This window comes from Aspergillus stella-maris (assembly GCF_047715825.1).
Source record: "Aspergillus stella-maris strain CBS 113639 unplaced genomic scaffold BDV14scaffold_2, whole genome shotgun sequence".
NCBI classification, from domain to species: Eukaryota; Fungi; Ascomycota; class Eurotiomycetes; order Eurotiales; family Aspergillaceae; genus Aspergillus; species Aspergillus stella-maris.
The window spans coordinates 1,085,492-1,102,176 of NW_027396796.1; the positions used below are offsets into that span (position 1 = coordinate 1,085,492).

The 16,685-nt window shown below is 51.7% G+C and overlaps 5 protein-coding genes across 5 annotated transcripts; 4 read left to right on the top strand and 1 right to left on the bottom strand.

The window, feature by feature from the left end:
- Nucleotides 1-25: 25 nt before the first annotated feature.
- Nucleotides 26-3,485, top strand: BDV14DRAFT_186862 (putative intracellular protein transport protein (UsoA); the record flags this gene model as incomplete). The annotated part of the gene is made up of 6 exons (XM_073770879.1): nt 26-301; nt 357-407; nt 458-653; nt 722-2,353; nt 2,384-3,351; nt 3,411-3,485. The coding sequence occupies 6 exons, from the start codon at nt 26-28 to the stop codon at nt 3,483-3,485; spliced, it is 3,198 nt and encodes a 1,065-aa protein (XP_073633570.1).
- Nucleotides 3,486-3,645: 160 nt separating this feature from the next.
- BDV14DRAFT_163622 (isoleucine--tRNA ligase ILS1) lies at nt 3,646-7,150 on the top strand. Its single transcript, XM_073767067.1, has 2 exons — nt 3,646-4,162; nt 4,252-7,150. Exons 1-2 carry the CDS (start codon nt 3,734-3,736, stop codon nt 7,054-7,056), a joined length of 3,234 nt encoding a protein of 1,077 aa, XP_073633571.1. The 5' UTR covers nt 3,646-3,733; the 3' UTR covers nt 7,057-7,150.
- On the bottom strand, nt 7,128-7,601 carry BDV14DRAFT_163624 (uncharacterized protein). The gene is made up of 3 exons (XM_073767068.1): nt 7,489-7,601; nt 7,344-7,439; nt 7,128-7,285 (listed from the first exon to the last, which is right to left on the bottom strand). The coding sequence occupies exons 1-3, from the start codon at nt 7,552-7,554 to the stop codon at nt 7,265-7,267; spliced, it is 183 nt and encodes a 60-aa protein (XP_073633572.1). The 5' UTR covers nt 7,555-7,601; the 3' UTR covers nt 7,128-7,264.
- A 116-nt stretch (nt 7,602-7,717) lies between these two features.
- Nucleotides 7,718-11,690, top strand: BDV14DRAFT_163625 (Sfi1 family protein). The gene is made up of 2 exons (XM_073767069.1): nt 7,718-7,986; nt 8,057-11,690. Exons 1-2 carry the CDS (start codon nt 7,923-7,925, stop codon nt 11,302-11,304), a joined length of 3,312 nt encoding a protein of 1,103 aa, XP_073633573.1. The 5' UTR covers nt 7,718-7,922; the 3' UTR covers nt 11,305-11,690.
- Nucleotides 11,691-11,833: 143 nt separating this feature from the next.
- Nucleotides 11,834-16,598, top strand: BDV14DRAFT_163634 (WD repeat protein). Its single transcript, XM_073767070.1, has 7 exons — nt 11,834-12,075; nt 12,164-12,352; nt 12,454-14,718; nt 14,764-15,207; nt 15,259-15,505; nt 15,568-15,818; nt 15,875-16,598. The coding sequence occupies exons 1-7, from the start codon at nt 11,995-11,997 to the stop codon at nt 16,466-16,468; spliced, it is 4,071 nt and encodes a 1,356-aa protein (XP_073633574.1). The 5' UTR covers nt 11,834-11,994; the 3' UTR covers nt 16,469-16,598.
- The last annotated feature ends 87 nt before the right edge of the window (nt 16,599-16,685 follow it).

Consider the following 16,685-nt stretch of genomic DNA (forward strand, 5'->3'; position numbering starts at 1 on the left):
ATGAGAAATCGACCGAACCGTTGCGATGTTTCGAATCCTCGAGTCGCAGGCTCCCGCCAAACAAACGGCGACGGACACAATCAACACTTTGATTGAAAGATTGCAGAGTGTGACACTACTGGAGGACCGGAGAGCTGCTATACAAGGACTAAGGAGTTTTGCGAAGATATACCCTGCATCGGTCGCGTCGGGTGCTCTCCGACCGCTAATTAGCAGTCTCCGCAATGACCGCGAGGATGTTGACACACTCAAGGTCGTTCTAGAGACCCTGTTGGGGTTGTTCTCGCCGGAGGCAAGCAGCGTTCGTTTTACCTGATCGCCAAATAAATGTTTGAGGTACTAATGTTCTTGTCTAGCCCGAAGCATCAGACGAGATAGCTCTTTGGCTATCCGACGAATTTACTCAGGTATGGAAGCTCAGTTGTTGTTACGACTGTTCCACTAACAGGGCCAAAAGCGACAAGACAATATTACAGCTTTACTTGATCTTCTAGATACCCGAGATTTCTATTCGCGCCTTTATTCATTACAATTGATGTTCCAGATTTCCAGCGGACGACCCGAACGGACGCAGGAATGTATCCTTACAGCACCGTTGGGTATCCCGAGGCTAGTCAGTGCTCTGGCAGATGCGCGGGAGCCAGTACGGAATGGTACGCATCCTACTCCAGCTTTCAACATTGTGGAAGAATAGCAGCTGACAGCCACCGGAATATTACAGAGGCCTTGCTTCTCCTGATCGCCGTCACGCCTGGCTCCGAAGAGCTCCAAAAACTTGTTGCTTTCGAAAATGCGTTCGAGACGATATGCTCGCTTATAGAGGCAGAAGGGGGCTTGACACATGGAACCGAGGTCATCGTGGACTGTCTTACACTGCTCGCCAACTTGTTACGACTCAACATCCCGAACCAGTCATACTTCCGTGAGACGGGCTGTATACAGAGGCTGGCGAAAATGCTCGCCGACGTCAACCAGGACCAAGATCCAGAGGAGCCTACTCCACCTTGGGCTCTCGCCAACCGCGACAAAAACGTCTGGGGTCTCTTGGTGATAATCCAGCTATTCCTAGTGAAGGGCGGAGTCAACACTCCGGCCAACCAAATGGCATTCTGGAACTCCGGTGTCATGGAACAGGTCTTAAGCACAGCATTTGGCCAGCGGTTTACTGTAAACGTCACTTCGAAGGCTCTCGCGACCTGTGCCGATCTGATCCGCGGAAATCAACCGCTGCAGGAGCGATTTGGAGACGTTGAGGTATTCTGGGGGGCAGGCCAAGCGAACGATGGCACCAATGGCCACAAAGCCAAGCCTCTTCCCAGAATCAATGTAATCGAAGCGCTGCTCAAACTTTCGCTTGAACCTGCTCCGATTCAGCTCCTTGATGCCCGTCTTGCAGCTTGCGACTGTGTCAAGGCTTTCTTTACCAACCATACCGGTATACGGGTCCACGTACTGGGACGAGCAATCAATGGTCATGTCAGCGGCCAAGATGAGATTCCAAACATCTTGACTGTCCTGTTGACACCTCCGGAACTGCGTGGAAATGCTGATCCGTATCAAACCTGGATGGCTTCTGTGTTGATGTTCCATCTATTGTTCGAGAACTCTGAAGCCAAATCGGTAGCTATGGGAGTCACTGAGGGCGACGCCGAAAATGGCGAAGAGGTCATTACATGCATCCAGACGATTGTTGGGAACCTCATCACGGGGATCAAGCGAGGAGACGATGAGAGAATCTCTATTGGCTATCTTATGCTGCTCTGCGGATGGCTCTTTGAAGACCCGGATGCCGTGAACGACTTCCTCGGTGAGGGTAGCAGTATCCAGACCCTGCTGCAGGAAACGAAACACAGGAGTGCGACCAATGTGCTTGTACCTGGTCTAAGCACTATTTTACTGGGAGTCATTTATGAGTTCTCTTCCAAAGATTCCCCCATTCCACGGAAGACTTTACACAAACTGCTACTCGAGCAATTGGGCCGAGAGCAATTCATAGACCGTATAACCCGATTCAGAGAGTCTCCTCTCGTTCGAGATTTCGAGGTCCTGCCGCAAACGATAGGCGCAAACTATGACGGAGGACTGCCCGATATTTTCTTCGACAGGACGTTTGTTGAGTTTCTTAAAGACAATTTCAGCCGCCTTACAAGGGCCATCGATCGTGAGCCTGGGCTTGAAATATCCGTTATTACCAACGGAGTTGAACGAGGTGTGTCACGTGAACTGGTCGACTCTCTAAAATCCGATCTCGAAGAGAAAAACCAAGCTGTTCAGAATCTGGAGTCGGAGCTCGTATCTCTGAAGCATAAGCTTGATCATGAGCAAGCTGAACACCGGAAGTCGAGAGATTCTGGTGGGTTAGAGTTTTCAAAACTGCAACAAGAATACGAGGCGCTTCAGAGACGCCATGAGCAAGAATTAACAGCGACAAACGAGCAGTTCAAACAAGCCAAGAATGACTTGCTGAAGCAACATGGAGAGCAACTTAGAGCCATCGACGCTCAAGTACGGGAGACCTCTGCTGATTATGAAAGAAAGAGCTCCAAGTTCAAGGAGCGGCATGAGTCGGAGGTGGCTGACTTCCAAAAGAAAATTCGGGCATTGGAGTCAGAGGTTGCTCAGATCAAGGAAGAATCCAATGTCGAAGCGCGCAGGCTGAATTCGACAATTGAGGCCCTGAAGACGCAGGCGGACCAGTCAAAACAGCAGCATGCCGCTGAAGTCACCCATTTTAAACAGTCCATTCAGGAGGCCGAAACTAAGGCTGGCCAGTCCACGGAGCAGCATGCAGCTGAAATTGCCGGTCTGAACAGCGCAATCCAGGAAGCGCAATCCAAGGCCGATAAGGCTGAGGAGTACAAGTCAGAGATCTCGAAGCTTGAGTCAAACGTTGAGAGCCTCAAATCAGAGATCGAAAATGCAAAGCAAAAACATGCAGATGGAGTGTCTGACCTCAACAAGACAGTCCAGGACCTCCAAAGCAAATTGGACACTGCTGATCAACAGCACAAATCCGAAATCGCCAAACTCGAATCTTCCAACGAGACGATGCGCTCAGAGCTCAGCACTATGAAGGAACAATCTACGCAGGACATCGAGGCTGTGAAAGAAGACTATTCATCAAAAAACTCCGCTCTAGAAAGCCGAGCACAGCAAGCAGAGAAGGAGGCTGAAAGACTTGAGGCCGAGGCACGGAAGGCTGCACAAGCACTCGAGGATGCACAAAAGGCCCTCGAGAAGGCGCAGGGTGAGGCGAAGGAGAAGGAGGAGGCTCGCCAAACAGCGCAGACCGAACTTGAGGACCTCCTCATTGTGTTCGGTGATCTCGAGACAAAGAGAAACGAGGACAAGGTGAGTCACAGCTGGATGCCTTACCTGGATGATATGCAGAGTACTAATGTTTGCCACAGAAACGACTGAAGGAGCTCGGACAAGAAGTGTCCGAAGATGAGGATGAAGATGATGAAGAGGAAGAGGACGAGTGAATGACCTATAGTATATTCTATATTCTCGAACAATGTAACATAGTTTCTGAGATATACACCGTTGATTTATTTTTTGCGCCCTGAAGTATACTCTATATAGCATAATGCTGCTAGTAGAGGGGAAGCGTGGGGCTTGGCAAAGTCGGCAGGGCGCGGGGTGACTCACTTTTTCTTCAAAAAAGCGCTTTCTACCCCGCGGCCATCGCTCGTGTGCTCCGTCAACATCCACCACGCCTGCTGTCACCACCATGTCCATTGATTTTCCCAAGGAGGAGGAGCTCGTCCTCCAGACCTGGAGAGAGATCAATGCCTTCCAACGGCAGGTCGAGCTTTCCAAAGGCCGCAAACCTTACACCTTCTACGACGGCCCTCCCTTTGCTACCGGTCTCCCCCACTATGGCCATCTGCTGGCTTCCACCATTAAAGATATTATCCCCCGATACTGGTCTATGAAGGGTCACTATGTCGAGCGACGATTCGGTTGGGATACTCACGGTGTGCCCATCGAGTACGAGATCGACAAGAAGTTGGGCATGTCCGGATTGGACGCTGTCGCGAAATACGGTATCGAGAAGTACAACGAGGAGTGCAGAGCCATTGTCATGACATATGCGACTGAATGGCGCCAAACTATCGAGAGACTTGGTCGCTGGATCGACTTTGACAATGACTACAAGGTGAGTGAAGTCTTTCGGGCTCCCGGCTATGCCGTTAGCGGGGTTGCGCATGGTTGGAAAAGAGACTGACGCAGGTTTTGGTTATTTAGACTATGAACACCCCGTTCATGGAGTCTGTGTGGTGGGTTTTCAAGCAGCTGTTCGATAAGGGACTCGTGTACAAGGGCTTCCGTGTCATGCCTTACTCGACCGCCCTCAACACCCCGCTTAGCAACTTCGAAGCCCAGCAAAACTACAAGGATGTTCAGGACCCCGCTGTCGTCGTTACTTTCCCTCTCGTCGAGGACCCAGAGACGTGCCTTCTTGCCTGGACAACCACGCCCTGGACCCTTCCTTCCAACACCGCGCTCGCCGTGCACCCCGATTTCGAATACATTAAGATCCATGATGAGGCTTCTGGCAAGCACTACATCTTGCTTGAGTCGCTGCTCCGCACGCTATACAAGGACCCGAAGAAGGCCAAATTCAAGGTCGTTCAGAAGTTCAAGGGTTCGGAAATGAAAGACTGGAAGTACCAGCCTCTCTTCAACTACTTCTACGAGACCTTCAAGGACCACGGATACCGTGTCTTGAACGCTACCTACGTTACTGCTGAGGATGGTACTGGTATTGTCCACCAGGCTCCGTGCTTCGGTGAGGACGATTACCGCGTCGGTGTCGAGGGTGGTGTTATCGACGAGACTCGCCCTCCACCCAACCCCGTCAGCGACACTGGTTGCTTCACCTCCGAAGTGCCCGACTTCGAGGGTCAACATGTCAAGGCCGCCGACAAGGCCATCATCAAGTACCTCAAGGGTACTGGACGTTTGATCGTTGACAGCCAAATCACTCACAGTTACCCATTCTGTTGGCGTTCCGACACTCCCCTCATCTACCGGGCCGTTCCTTCGTGGTTCGTGAAGATTCAACCCATCATCCCACAAATGCTCCAGGGCATTGAGGACTCTCACTGGGTTCCCAGCACTGTCAAGGACAAGCGTTTTGCTAGCTGGATCCAGAACGCCCGTGACTGGAACATCTCTCGTAACCGTTTCTGGGGTACTCCACTGCCTTTGTGGGCTAACGAGGACTTCAGCGAGATTGTTGCTGTCGGCAGCATTGAGGAACTTAAGAATCTTAGTGGCTACGAGGGTGAGATTACCGACATCCACCGCGACAAGGTGGACAACATCACTATCCCCAGCCAGAAGGGCAACGGCGTTCTCCGCCGCGTCAGTGAAGTGTTTGACTGTTGGTTCGAGTCGGGCTCTATGCCTTACGCTTCTCAGCACTATCCATTTGAGAACAAGGAGCAGTTCGAGAATAGCTTCCCTGGTGACTTCATTGCTGAGGGTCTCGACCAAACGCGTGGTTGGTTCTACACTCTGACCGTTCTCGGTACCCACCTCTTTGGCAAGCTGCCCTTCAAGAACTGCGTTGTCAACGGTATCGTGCTCGCTGAAGATGGAAAGAAGATGTCGAAGAGGCTAAAGAACTACCCGGATCCCTCTCTCATCATGGATCGCTACGGCTCTGACGCTCTCCGTCTCTACCTTATCAACTCCCCTGTCGTCCGTGCGGAGCCTCTTCGCTTCAAGGAGTCTGGTGTCAAGGAGATCGTCGCTAAGGTCCTCCTTCCGTTGTGGAACAGTTACAAGTTCTTCGAGGGGCAGGCAGCTCTCCTCAAGAAGGCCTCAAACATTGACTTCGTGTGGGACTCCAAGGTTGAATCCACCAACACCAATGTCATGGACCGATGGATCTTGGCCAGTTGCCAGAGTCTCCTCAAGTTCGTTAACCAGGAGATGGCCGGCTACCGTCTGTACACTGTCGTTCCTCGCCTGCTTGGCCTCATTGAGTCCACCACAAATTGGTACATCCGATTCAACCGCAAGCGTCTGAAGGGTGAGAACGGCGTTGAAGACACCCTGCACGCTCTTAATACCCTCTTTGAGGTTCTTTACACCTTGGTCCGCGGACTTGCTCCCTTCACACCCTTCCTTACCGACAACATCTACCAACGCCTGCTCCCCCACATTCCCGAGTCTCAACGCGGAGAGGACAGCCGAAGTGTCCACTTCCTACCCTTCCCTGAGGTCCGGGAGGAGCTTTTCGATGAGGTTGTTGAGCGACGTGTGTCGCGCATGCAGAAGGTCATCGAGATGGCTCGTATCTCTCGTGAGCGTCGCGCTATTGGTCTGAAGACCCCGCTGAAGACCCTTGTCGTCATCCACCAGGACCAGCAGTACCTTGACGATGTCAAGTCCCTGGAAGGCTACATCCTTGAGGAGATCAACGTCCAGGAGATCATCTTCTCTACCGACGAAGAGAAATACAACGTCCAGTACAGCGTCGTCGCTGACTGGCCTACTCTCGGCAAGAAGTTGAAGAAGGACGTCCAGAAGGTCAAGAAGGCCCTGCCATCATTAACCAGTGACGACGTAAAGAAGTACGTTGCTGACAAGAAGATGGTTGTGGACGGCATCGAGCTCATTGAGGGCGACCTTGTCGTCAAGCGCGGCCTCAAGCAGGATGCTTCGGCCTCAGAAATGGAGCCCAACGCTGACGAGGACGTTCTCACTATCCTCGACGCCAAGCTCTATCCCGAATTGGCTCACCAGGGTCTCGGCCGCGAGATCATCAACCGTCTCCAGCGTCTCCGTAAGAAGGCTGGCCTGGTTCCTACCGACGATGTTAAGATGGAGTACGTTGTCCTCTCAGATCCTGACAGCGTTGGCATCAAGGAGGCATTCGAGACTCAGTCTTCGGCCATCGAGAAAGTCGTGCGTCGGCCGCTCGAGCAGCACCAGTCTGCCGACGGTAAGGCCCCTAGCGCAGATGAGGAGGGCATGATTATGCAGGAGGAGCAGGAAGTACAAAACGCTACTTTCTTGTTGCGGCTGCTTAAGCTGTAGATGGCCGAAGTTGGAGATTTGGTTTCTTTCTAGACTCAGATATCATTTGTTAGAGATATAACTCTCAAAATAGCATTTTCAAGTTCTACATCAATTTCTTCAGATCAAATCGTATGTAGTTTATTGTTGTAATCATAGTCCAAAAATTCCGTTTGCGCCAGAATATATGCACGATCTTCAACAAATGAGGCTCTCAGATTGACATCATTCAGGCCTTCTTAGACGCCGCCTGTTCACCTCTTCATTAGCACGCCGCAGCAGAGAGCATTACACGAGGACGGCCCTACCAAGAAACAGTCTTTTAACTTCATGAACTCCTTCGCGCACATGTCCTTGTGCACTCCTTGAAAGTCGGCAACAATGCACTTGCCATATGCCGCTGCCTGTACCGGATCAGACACCTCCACTATCACGCAAGGGAACCGCGCATACCTCCACAGAGCACTTGGAAGTCGCTTTCGCAAACTTCTCGATAGGTCTTGTCCGCGCCGTCGGCATCTTGTTTTATCCTGGAATATGTGATGCTGGACCTACGATCAATGCTGTCACCAAAGCTGGATGACAAGAGATGTTACATAATCATAGGAGTAGGTGACGCTCACGTGACCAGCTCGCATGTTTGGGTTGGTCGCGCATCCTAAACACCGACTGCAGCCGACGCAACAAGTTGAAAACTAAGTATTGAACATTTACACGCTCAAGGCCGTTGATTCTGAGATTATCGATGCTATCCCGCGTCGCTAACTCGAGGACAGCGAGCTTCTGCGACAATATACCCGCTCGACCTCGCAATGGTTTATTTGGTTCCCGTTCCTCGGCTCCATGACCCAGCTGCGAAAAACACGCGTTAGGTCGCGCATATTTCGATGCCTCCCGCTCCGGCTCAACGAAGAGCTTTATCCTATGAAGATCCGGCGCTGTCTGATGAAGGTGCGCAATTTTGACCCCCTTCCGTCTGACGGAAATTGGTAGACTAATTGTGATTGATTTAAATGAATAGATGTCGGCTTCCTCTTCCAGATCATCACGCACGCGGAGCGCCATCCAGACGCCGATCGCCTTCCATACAGAGTGCTGTTCAAGGAGTACGATGCCGCGATTGCAGAGCACGGAACGGAGGCGGATCCAGGCTATGCCTGTATGCGCTTCCTGTTCAAGATGGGGAGTAAGGATGTCGTAGGGGCTACGCTGTTCGAGAAGTTCGAGAACTTGCTGCAGCAGATGGGCATCGTTATCGAGTTCGGCAATGAGGAGGGCGATACCGATCTCTATACAGAGAACTTATCTGTGCTGGACGTTCAATCTAGGCCGAGGGTTGACACTACCGACCCAGAAGTCATACAGACACCACGACCGAAACCGACACCAAGACCGAGACGCGCATCGTTCAATTCATTGTATGATGTTGGCGAGGATCCGACGACGAGGAGCTTTATTAATCGGCCGAGCTCGAGGTCTTCGCTTTCGAGGCTACAGACTGGGAAGCCAGAGTTTGAGGCTGAGCCTACGCCGAGACACGCACTGGGAAAGAAAAGGACTGAATCGCCGGATCGAACTCAGCTGATTGCGCAATTTATGGATGTCGGACGTCGCCTCATCAGTAAGATGGACGCTTTCCAATCCGCGAACCAGACGGCGAAGGAGCAAACCAGAGAGATGTCGGATGCCGTTAACGAGGACCGCTCCCGAAGAATGGCGGAGTCATCCAAGGCCAAAGGCAAGGCCAGAGCTCGCAAGGCGCGCAGTGTACGTTCCGTTAGCTCTTCCAGCTCAGACGAGGAACTAGACAATGTGGAGGAAGAAGAGGAAGAGGAAGAAGGCGACGAATCTCTAGCCTCTGAAGAGATGAATGGCCCGATCGAGAAGCCAGATCTGCCACCCGAACTACTTTATCGACCCTCTCTTTCGGACTTGCTACGTGATGCTTCGACCTTTAACATGTATCGCCAACGTGCCTTGAATAGGCGTCTCTTAAGTCAGTGGGTGAAGAAAGCCGTGCAGGCACGGAAAGCTCACCAGAATATGGAGTTATCTGCCGCCAACAAGGATAGAGGTACCCTGCTTCGGCAAGCATTTGGGACTTGGAATTCTATTATTCGAGAAAAGCGACAAGAAGCTCGAACCGAACGATTTTTCAACCACCTTGAAGAGCGTGCCGCTCGAGCTCGCGATGTCTACCTCCTCACGAAGGCCTTCACCCACTGGGCAGCAGTTGCTTCAGATGAGTTGGCTAAGACGACTGCCGCCAGACGCCAAATCCTCGGTGTCAAATATTTCCACGCATGGCGTGAGATTACTGCTGTCAACGCCCTGAAGGCACAACGATTTGCTGTAACTCGGCCACTTCAGGCATGGAAACAGAAGGCCGATCATGTTAAGGAACTGGAAGCACAAGCTGTTGCCCATCATGACGCGAAACTCAAACACAGTCTCTACTGGAAATGGTTCTGGGGCCTCTGTGAAAGGCGTGCTCCACGATGGTATGACTTTGTCATCAAGAGGCGATCTCTGCTCTACTGGCTACGGACTTTTCGTACCAACAGAGAACGCATGCACGAGATCGACATGGGAAATAAGCATAATGCTCTGGGGACTGCGTTGCACTTCTTGCGCGAGAGATCCGAAGCTATTCAATCCGCCGAGCAGCAGGCCGTCGCCATGGACCGACAAAAGCTCCTTCAAGGCGCTTTCAACGAATGGAAGCTCCAGACTCAGCTGGCACCCGCCGCCAACCACGTCGCAGAAACTGCCGACCTTCGTATCATGCGGTCAGCTTGCAGTCAATGGACGAAGCGTATAGACATGCTCGGCCAAGCGAGGGAAATGGATCGACAGCGAATCATGCGCAACGCATGGGTCTCTTGGAATGACCATCTCCGTTGCCTAGCCCTAAGCGCGCGCATCGAAGAGCGCTTGAAGATCGAGACTATGTACAAATGGATACTGGCTGAACGATACCGTCTTATGCAGCGAATTCGCGAACAACGGATATCTCGGGAGGTGTTCTCGACATTTGTGACAAATGTCCGTTCAAAATACACAAAATTACTCCATAATGCTGATATCCACGAGGATCAGAGAAATGAAGACCAACTGCGGTCGAAGCTCGATTTCTGGCGAAACCGTCTAGCTCTTCAACGCCAGCGTGATGTCGTGGCTTCCGAGTTCTATGCTCCACGCCTTGTCAATGAATCGCTTGTGGCCTGGCGCTCGAAACTCGACCATGTAGCGAAGTTGGAAGAGTGGTCTCGAGATGCCAGATTCTACTTTGTATCAACTCACACCCTAAAGCGTTGGCGTGCGGCAACATTGGACTCCACCAAGCGGCGTCGAAAGGAAGCTTACGCCACAGTGCGACGAAAAATCAAGCTGAATCTTGCAGCAAACGCTTTCTCAAAGTGGCAGTCGAAAACGCGAGAGATACAGGATATCGAGCAACAAGCACTACAACTTGAACGAGGACGAAACTTGGATATAATATTCGAGTTAATGGGACGATGGCACGATCAAACTGCCAAGCGTCTTCAGGAATGTGAAGATGCGGACAGCCACTACTTCAAACAGCTAGCTTATAATCAACTTATCAAATGGGCTGAAGGCGTTGTCGCATCTCGGCAGTTAGAAGAGCAGGCCGTTGCTTTCCACCGACTGCATGTGCTGAATTCCGCCAACGCATCGCTACGCAAGCTTAGCCTCCGTGTTTTCCAGATCCAGAGCAGTGTCGATACAGCTTATTCTATGACGGAGCGCAACCTCAGAAAGCACTCAAAGGGCATGTTCTACCGTTGGCTCGATAAAGCCAGGACCAACCTCGAGGCCCGAGATTCGCCAGGCCCCTTGGTGAGCCCAGTAAGAGACCAAAGCCGCCTCAGTACTCGTGGTGCCGAACCCTCGATATTCGACCCGTGGCAGGTCGAAACACCTTTCAAGATGGACTTTGCTCCTGAACCCCAGCTCCAGCCTCCCTCGACAACACCGATGGCTACACCAAACAATATGTCGCCCTCCAAGCGAGCAGCAAGGGCACGGGTACTGGCACGCGCTTCCACCACCCCAGCTACGCCTCTCCGTACGCCCTTCGCTCACAGGCTCCTGCGCGAGGGCGTGAGTGTCCCGAGCACTACTAATCGACGGACGGGGCGATTTTCGACGCTGGGCACTCCAGCTGTTCGGTTTGTGGATGAGGAGCCCGACCCTGAGTCACCAACGAGTGGGAAGGGGTCTGCCAATCGACGACCGCAGGTATAGACGGTGTTGAATTAGTTATTGGCGGTCCGTTACTCTATGGTTATTCTGTTGATTGGATTGTTCGATTCTTGGTTGATTGGGATGCGTGATACCCTTTAGTTGGATCAAGCGATATGAGCGATATGTAAAATCTTGTATTATCATGTACGAATGAATGAATAAACAAAGTCCTATTTTGATCAGATCCCTTTTTTGGGGGGGAAGAAAAAGAAACAGTATTGAGGTCGTTAGGCTCTAGAGCTCTGTAGGTATGGACTATAGAAGCTATCATAGACTAGAACTATATATATACATAACACCCTGTCTGGCACTTTTATCGCATTGCCTAGGTTGGAGAAGCGAACAATACCATTTCCACTCCCCAAGCCATTGTATACTCAGCATTGATGTTCAATCAAGAAGGAATAATAGCACACTGCTATAATCGTGTCATATGTCTCAAGACATGCTCAGCTGAATCATGTGCTGGATCACACGGCGGAAGAAAAGCGGAGGAGCAGCGGAACCAGCGTCATCACATGGCCGGACACTCCATAACCTCTCCACCACTGTTTACTCTATGCACAGCTCTCTCTTTACTTTACCCCACGAAACACCTCTACTGATCCTTGATTTCTTCTATGAGTACATCCGGAATGGTGTCATGTTCCTCCTAAGCGCACCCAGCGTCTGACCTCCCCGACCACCCCCATGCGAGCAGTACTGCCGGGGCGACCCCCAGCGAAGCTTCAGTCTTTCGGCACCGCGCTGTGGGATGGTCTTCGCGTTACTGTATGGATCGCCCCAGAACCATATGAGGAACTCAATTACGATTTATTTATGACATGTCCGGGCTAACGCGCGCATCTCTTTTCGCCAGGTATACATCTCCGGCCAGGCACTCGTCATCCTCGGCGGCCCGCACAAGCTCCTCCAGACCATCTATGTCGACGATACACCGGCGCTGGAAGCCGTCGCGATCAACGAAGCTTCGGGGAAGATAGCTGTCTGTGGTGGACCGTTTGTTTTTGTTTACCAGCCTTATGGAATTCGTGACGAGACGTTGAAGGTTTGTACACGTTTGCGCCCGCGGAGTTACCTGGAGCTAGTTTGTCGGAGCTGCAGAAGTGGTTGAAAAGCTGGGCGAAGCTAACTTATTGGTTCACGTAGTGGTCGCTTGAACATACCCTCCGTTACGAGAACGACGACGAAACGATCCGAACGATATCATGGGGTTCCTCCGACGAGCTCCTAGTCGGAAACTCAAACCTGACACTCTGGTTCCTATACGATGAGCCGCGGGCAGCATGGCGCCAGAAGCTCGCAAACCCCGTGAAATTCGCGCAATTCAGTCCGGACTCGGAAATTGTCGTTACAACGGGGTTATACGATAAATTTGTGAAAGTATGGCGGCGGCTTGCGTTCGGCGCGGACGACGTGCGGTTCGACGTCTCGTACCTTCCTCACCCTGCGCTCATTACGGGGTTCCATTGGCGGCGCCCGCTACATGGAGAACAATCGATGGCGAACGTATTCTACACACTATGCGCTGATAATAAGATTCGGGTCTGGGCCGCTATTGATACCCATGCGCCGGCGCCGCTGCAGCTTTGGACCACGATTGATATGGGGCTTTCTGTACAGCCCAGGCATGAGACGAACGGGGAGAGCCAATATCGTCGGTATGGGTTCATTATCGATAGTCGAGACTTCTGCAGTGCGACAGAGCGCGCGGTGGAGCGAGGAAAAGGGAATAAAGGAAACCATGCGCTGGAGCATATAATTGAGGTCGCGAAGACAAGCCCGGAGATCTGTGTGGTTATCGATGGCGAGGGACACATGTCTGCGTGGGCGCTGGAAGACGTGGGAGCGAAGGCTCGAAATGAACTGAGCGTGTTCAACATCCTCCATGTCGAGGGTTTGGATTTCTCGTTCTTGCGCGGTGCGTCTGCGATGGAGGATTATGCGACGATATGCGCTTTTCAGAGCGCGGACCGGTCAGATTCGCTCTCAATACTGATCCACCACTTTGATGGGCGTATCGAATGGTTTGACTCGCAGGTTGATGTCCTGTTCGATCCGGGCCCCCTCAGGAACCGAATATCTCGCAAAGCTTCATGGACAGGACATATTGGTCCTGTTAAGAAGATCGTTCGCAACGCCGTGGGAGACACTCTTACGTCGCGTACCGACGATAACAAAGCTCTGATATGGAGGCAGAAGCGGAGGAGCAGCGACTCGGGGCTGATCCGCCAAAGCTCTCTATTTTCTGACGAGCATATTCACCGCAGCTGCGTTATCGTGAACGGAGACTTCGTGGTGAACTTGCATCACAATGGGATCTCAATATGGGATATTCGCCCTTTTCATGCTGAGAAGGTTGCCTCGACGACATTCAAGCTCTCGGGCAAACCACTATGCATCCTGGAAATGTTCACGCCTGATCATCATGCTGGGATAGTATACCTAGCGGCAATCGGGGCCGATATGACCGGCATTGCTTGGGAAGCCAGCCTTCCCATTGGCAAGGGCAAGAGCAAGTCGAAGTGTTATTTGAAGCAATTCTGTACTTTTGATCTGGGTCTCGAAGAGGAAGTTGCATACTTCTTACCTGTTGATCCTGCGGGCCCGCGCACACAGATGTCTGGATTCTTTGACCTATTCTCGCCTGACATCGCGCTATCATATACAACAACAGGTATCGTCCGCACATGGACCGCCAAGGTGGACAAGGAGAACAGCCGGATAGAATGGCTACTGACGTCTACTGTCGAGACGGGCATCACAAATCCATCCCTCGCGAGCGGTAGCTCCATTAAGAAGGCCGCGCTTGTCGATGAAGACCGAACGCATCTGACGATCTGGGATACGAAGGGCGCACAGCTTGAGTTCGAGGAACAATTCTCGCAGCAGGACATCATCCGCGATCTGGACTGGACGTCTACACCGGATATGCAATCTGTTCTTGCAGTGGGATTCCCTCATAAAGTCATTCTCCTCTCACAATTACGCTACGACTACCTCGATTCCGGCCCATCATGGACACAGATCAGAGAGATCTGGATTCGCGACCTTACCCCCCACCCAATTGGAGACTCCTGCTGGTTGAGCAATGGCCATCTTGCCATCGGAGCAGGTAACCAGCTCTTTGTATACGGCAATGAAATTGACGTTGCGGACCGACTGGTATCGCAGCTTCGCATTCCAACCCGTGGTTCGTCGACTGTTGGGCTCTTTGAAGTTGTCAGTCGACTCAATGGCGCGCTTCCTGTTTTCCACCCGCAGTTCCTTGCCCAGTGTATACTCAGTGGCAAGACGAACTTGGTGCATTCGATATTGATGAACCTACACAAGACATTGAAGTTCTACACCGAGGGTGATGATATCGATGGGTTCCTGGAGATGCCGCTGGAGGACTTCTACTTTGATCGTGATGTGAGTGATCCCCAGCAAAATCATGAGTTGAGCTAACAGTACAAGACACAACCAAAAGCCTCATCGAAAGAGCTGCACTCCTCATATGCGGATCTCTCCATCGACGACGAACCCACAGTCATGGACGATGCCACCGCAGCAATCCTCAACGAGAACCTAGCCCGGGTCCCCTTGCCTCAACTAACAAGCCAAGAGCAAGTTAGACTAGTCGACACAATTGAATGCGTCGCAACAGTGGAAAAGCACAGGCGCTCTATGGATGACAATGCTGCCCGCTATCTTCTATTCTTCAGACAACATATGCTGCGCCGAACCCAGGGAATCGCAAACAACGACACAGTCTCCTGGCGAGAAATTGTCTGGGCCTTCCACAGCGGCAGCCAGGATATTCTCATTGACCTCGCGTCAAGACAATTCGGCGGAAAACTAACATGGAAAGCTGCAAAGGAGAGTGGAATGTTTATGTGGCTTTCGAGTCCTGCGGCAATTGTAAGAATACCGCAGCGCATATCTAAGGGAGAACCAACTAACGTTCTGCAGCGCTCACAACTCGAAGTCGTAGCCCGCAACGAATACACCAAAACAGAAGAGAAGAACCCCATCGACTGCTCATTGTACTACCTCGCCCTCAAAAAGAAGAATATCCTCCAGGGTCTCTGGCGCATAGCATACTGGAACCGCGAACAAGCCGCTACCCAGAAGTTACTGGCTAATGACTTCCGCGAAGCAAGATGGAAGACGGCGGCGTTGAAGAATGCGTATGCTTTGCTGGGTAGACGACGCTTCGGTATATCCTTCCCAAACAACCCTTTTTTGAAGAGGAAGTTGAATTGAGTTAACGTGGTGCAGAATACGCAGCAACATTCTTCCTCCTAGCGGACCATCTCCGCGACGCTGTCCTCGTCTGCCTAAACCAGGTCGGCGACCTGCAGCTCGCCATTGCTATCGCGCGCGCTTATGAAGGCGATGACGGCCCTGTGCTAAGAGAAATCCTTGAAACAAGGGTTCTCCCCGAAGCAGCAACAGACGGAAACCGCTGGATGGCATCTTGGGCATTCTGGATGCTTGGACGACGTGACATGGCCGTGCGATCACTTATCGTAAGTCCACCCCCACAAAATCATTCCCAAAACTCCAACTAACTAATGTTATCCAGTCCCCCGTTGAGTCCCTCATCCCCTCAACACCCTCCTCCCCCAGCCAAACCTCAACATCAACCCCCCGCTCAGCCGGGCAAATCCCCATCCAAGCAAAATCCTACCTATCCAACGACCCCGCTCTAGTCGTCTTATACAAACAACTCCGCGCCAAAACACTCCAAACCCTAAAGGGCGCAAGTAAGGTCTCACCGTCCCTAGAATGGGAATTCGTCCTCCGCAACGCGAGATTGTATGATCGGATGGGATGTGATCTCCTAGCACTGGATTTGGTTCGATCTTGGGAGTTTCTTAGGGAAGTGCCCGTTCAACAAGTTGGTAGGGATAAATATGGGGTCGTGAATTTGGGGGCTGTGGGTGGTGATGGGGTTGTTGATTATCGGAAGATGTTGAGGAGGCGGAGTAGTCTTGTTGTTGCGGATTTGCCTGCTAGACCTGGTACTGGGTTTGGTGGGAATGCAATTGGCAGTGCTGGTGTTAATGGGGATAGGAAAGAGGATGGTAAGGAGGAAGAGAAGCCGAAGCCGAAACCACCGCCGACGCAGTTCCATGAGCCGGATGCGAATTCGTTGCTGGATAGTTTTGGGTTCTAGTTTCTGTTGAAGGATGGTGATTTGTGCTGTGTATATTTGTCTGTATATAAATAAGTAAGGGTGGCCTTTTTTCGGTTGAATATATTCGTTCTCTTCTGGAAAGCTTCGTCCATGGAATGTGAGAGCTCTTGACGCTTCTAAAGCAATATATTCATGGGTATGGTGAGGTCTTTTATCTCCTGAAGGAATCTATACTCGTCAAATAGCGTCTGAGTTC

Coding starts and splice junctions, on each gene's coding strand:
- BDV14DRAFT_163624 (XM_073767068.1), bottom strand. CDS start 7,554: ATGCCGACGGCGCGGACAAGACCTATCGAGAAGTTTGCGAAAGCGACT. Junction 7,440..7,488: donor CTTCCAAGTGCTCTGTGGAG/GTATGCGCGGTT, acceptor GATCCGGTACAG/GCAGCGGCATATGGCAAGTG. Junction 7,286..7,343: donor AGTTAAAAGACTGTTTCTTG/GTAGGGCCGTCC, acceptor AGAGGTGAACAG/GCGGCGTCTAAGAAGGCCTG.
- BDV14DRAFT_163625 (XM_073767069.1), top strand. CDS start 7,923: ATGCCTCCCGCTCCGGCTCAACGAAGAGCTTTATCCTATGAAGATCCG. Junction 7,987..8,056: donor TCCGGCGCTGTCTGATGAAG/GTGCGCAATTTT, acceptor TTAAATGAATAG/ATGTCGGCTTCCTCTTCCAG.
- BDV14DRAFT_163634 (XM_073767070.1), top strand. CDS start 11,995: ATGCGAGCAGTACTGCCGGGGCGACCCCCAGCGAAGCTTCAGTCTTTC. Junction 12,353..12,453: donor TTCGTGACGAGACGTTGAAG/GTTTGTACACGT, acceptor TGGTTCACGTAG/TGGTCGCTTGAACATACCCT. Junction 15,208..15,258: donor TTTCGAGTCCTGCGGCAATT/GTAAGAATACCG, acceptor AACGTTCTGCAG/CGCTCACAACTCGAAGTCGT.
- BDV14DRAFT_163622 (XM_073767067.1), top strand. CDS start 3,734: ATGTCCATTGATTTTCCCAAGGAGGAGGAGCTCGTCCTCCAGACCTGG. Junction 4,163..4,251: donor ACTTTGACAATGACTACAAG/GTGAGTGAAGTC, acceptor TTGGTTATTTAG/ACTATGAACACCCCGTTCAT.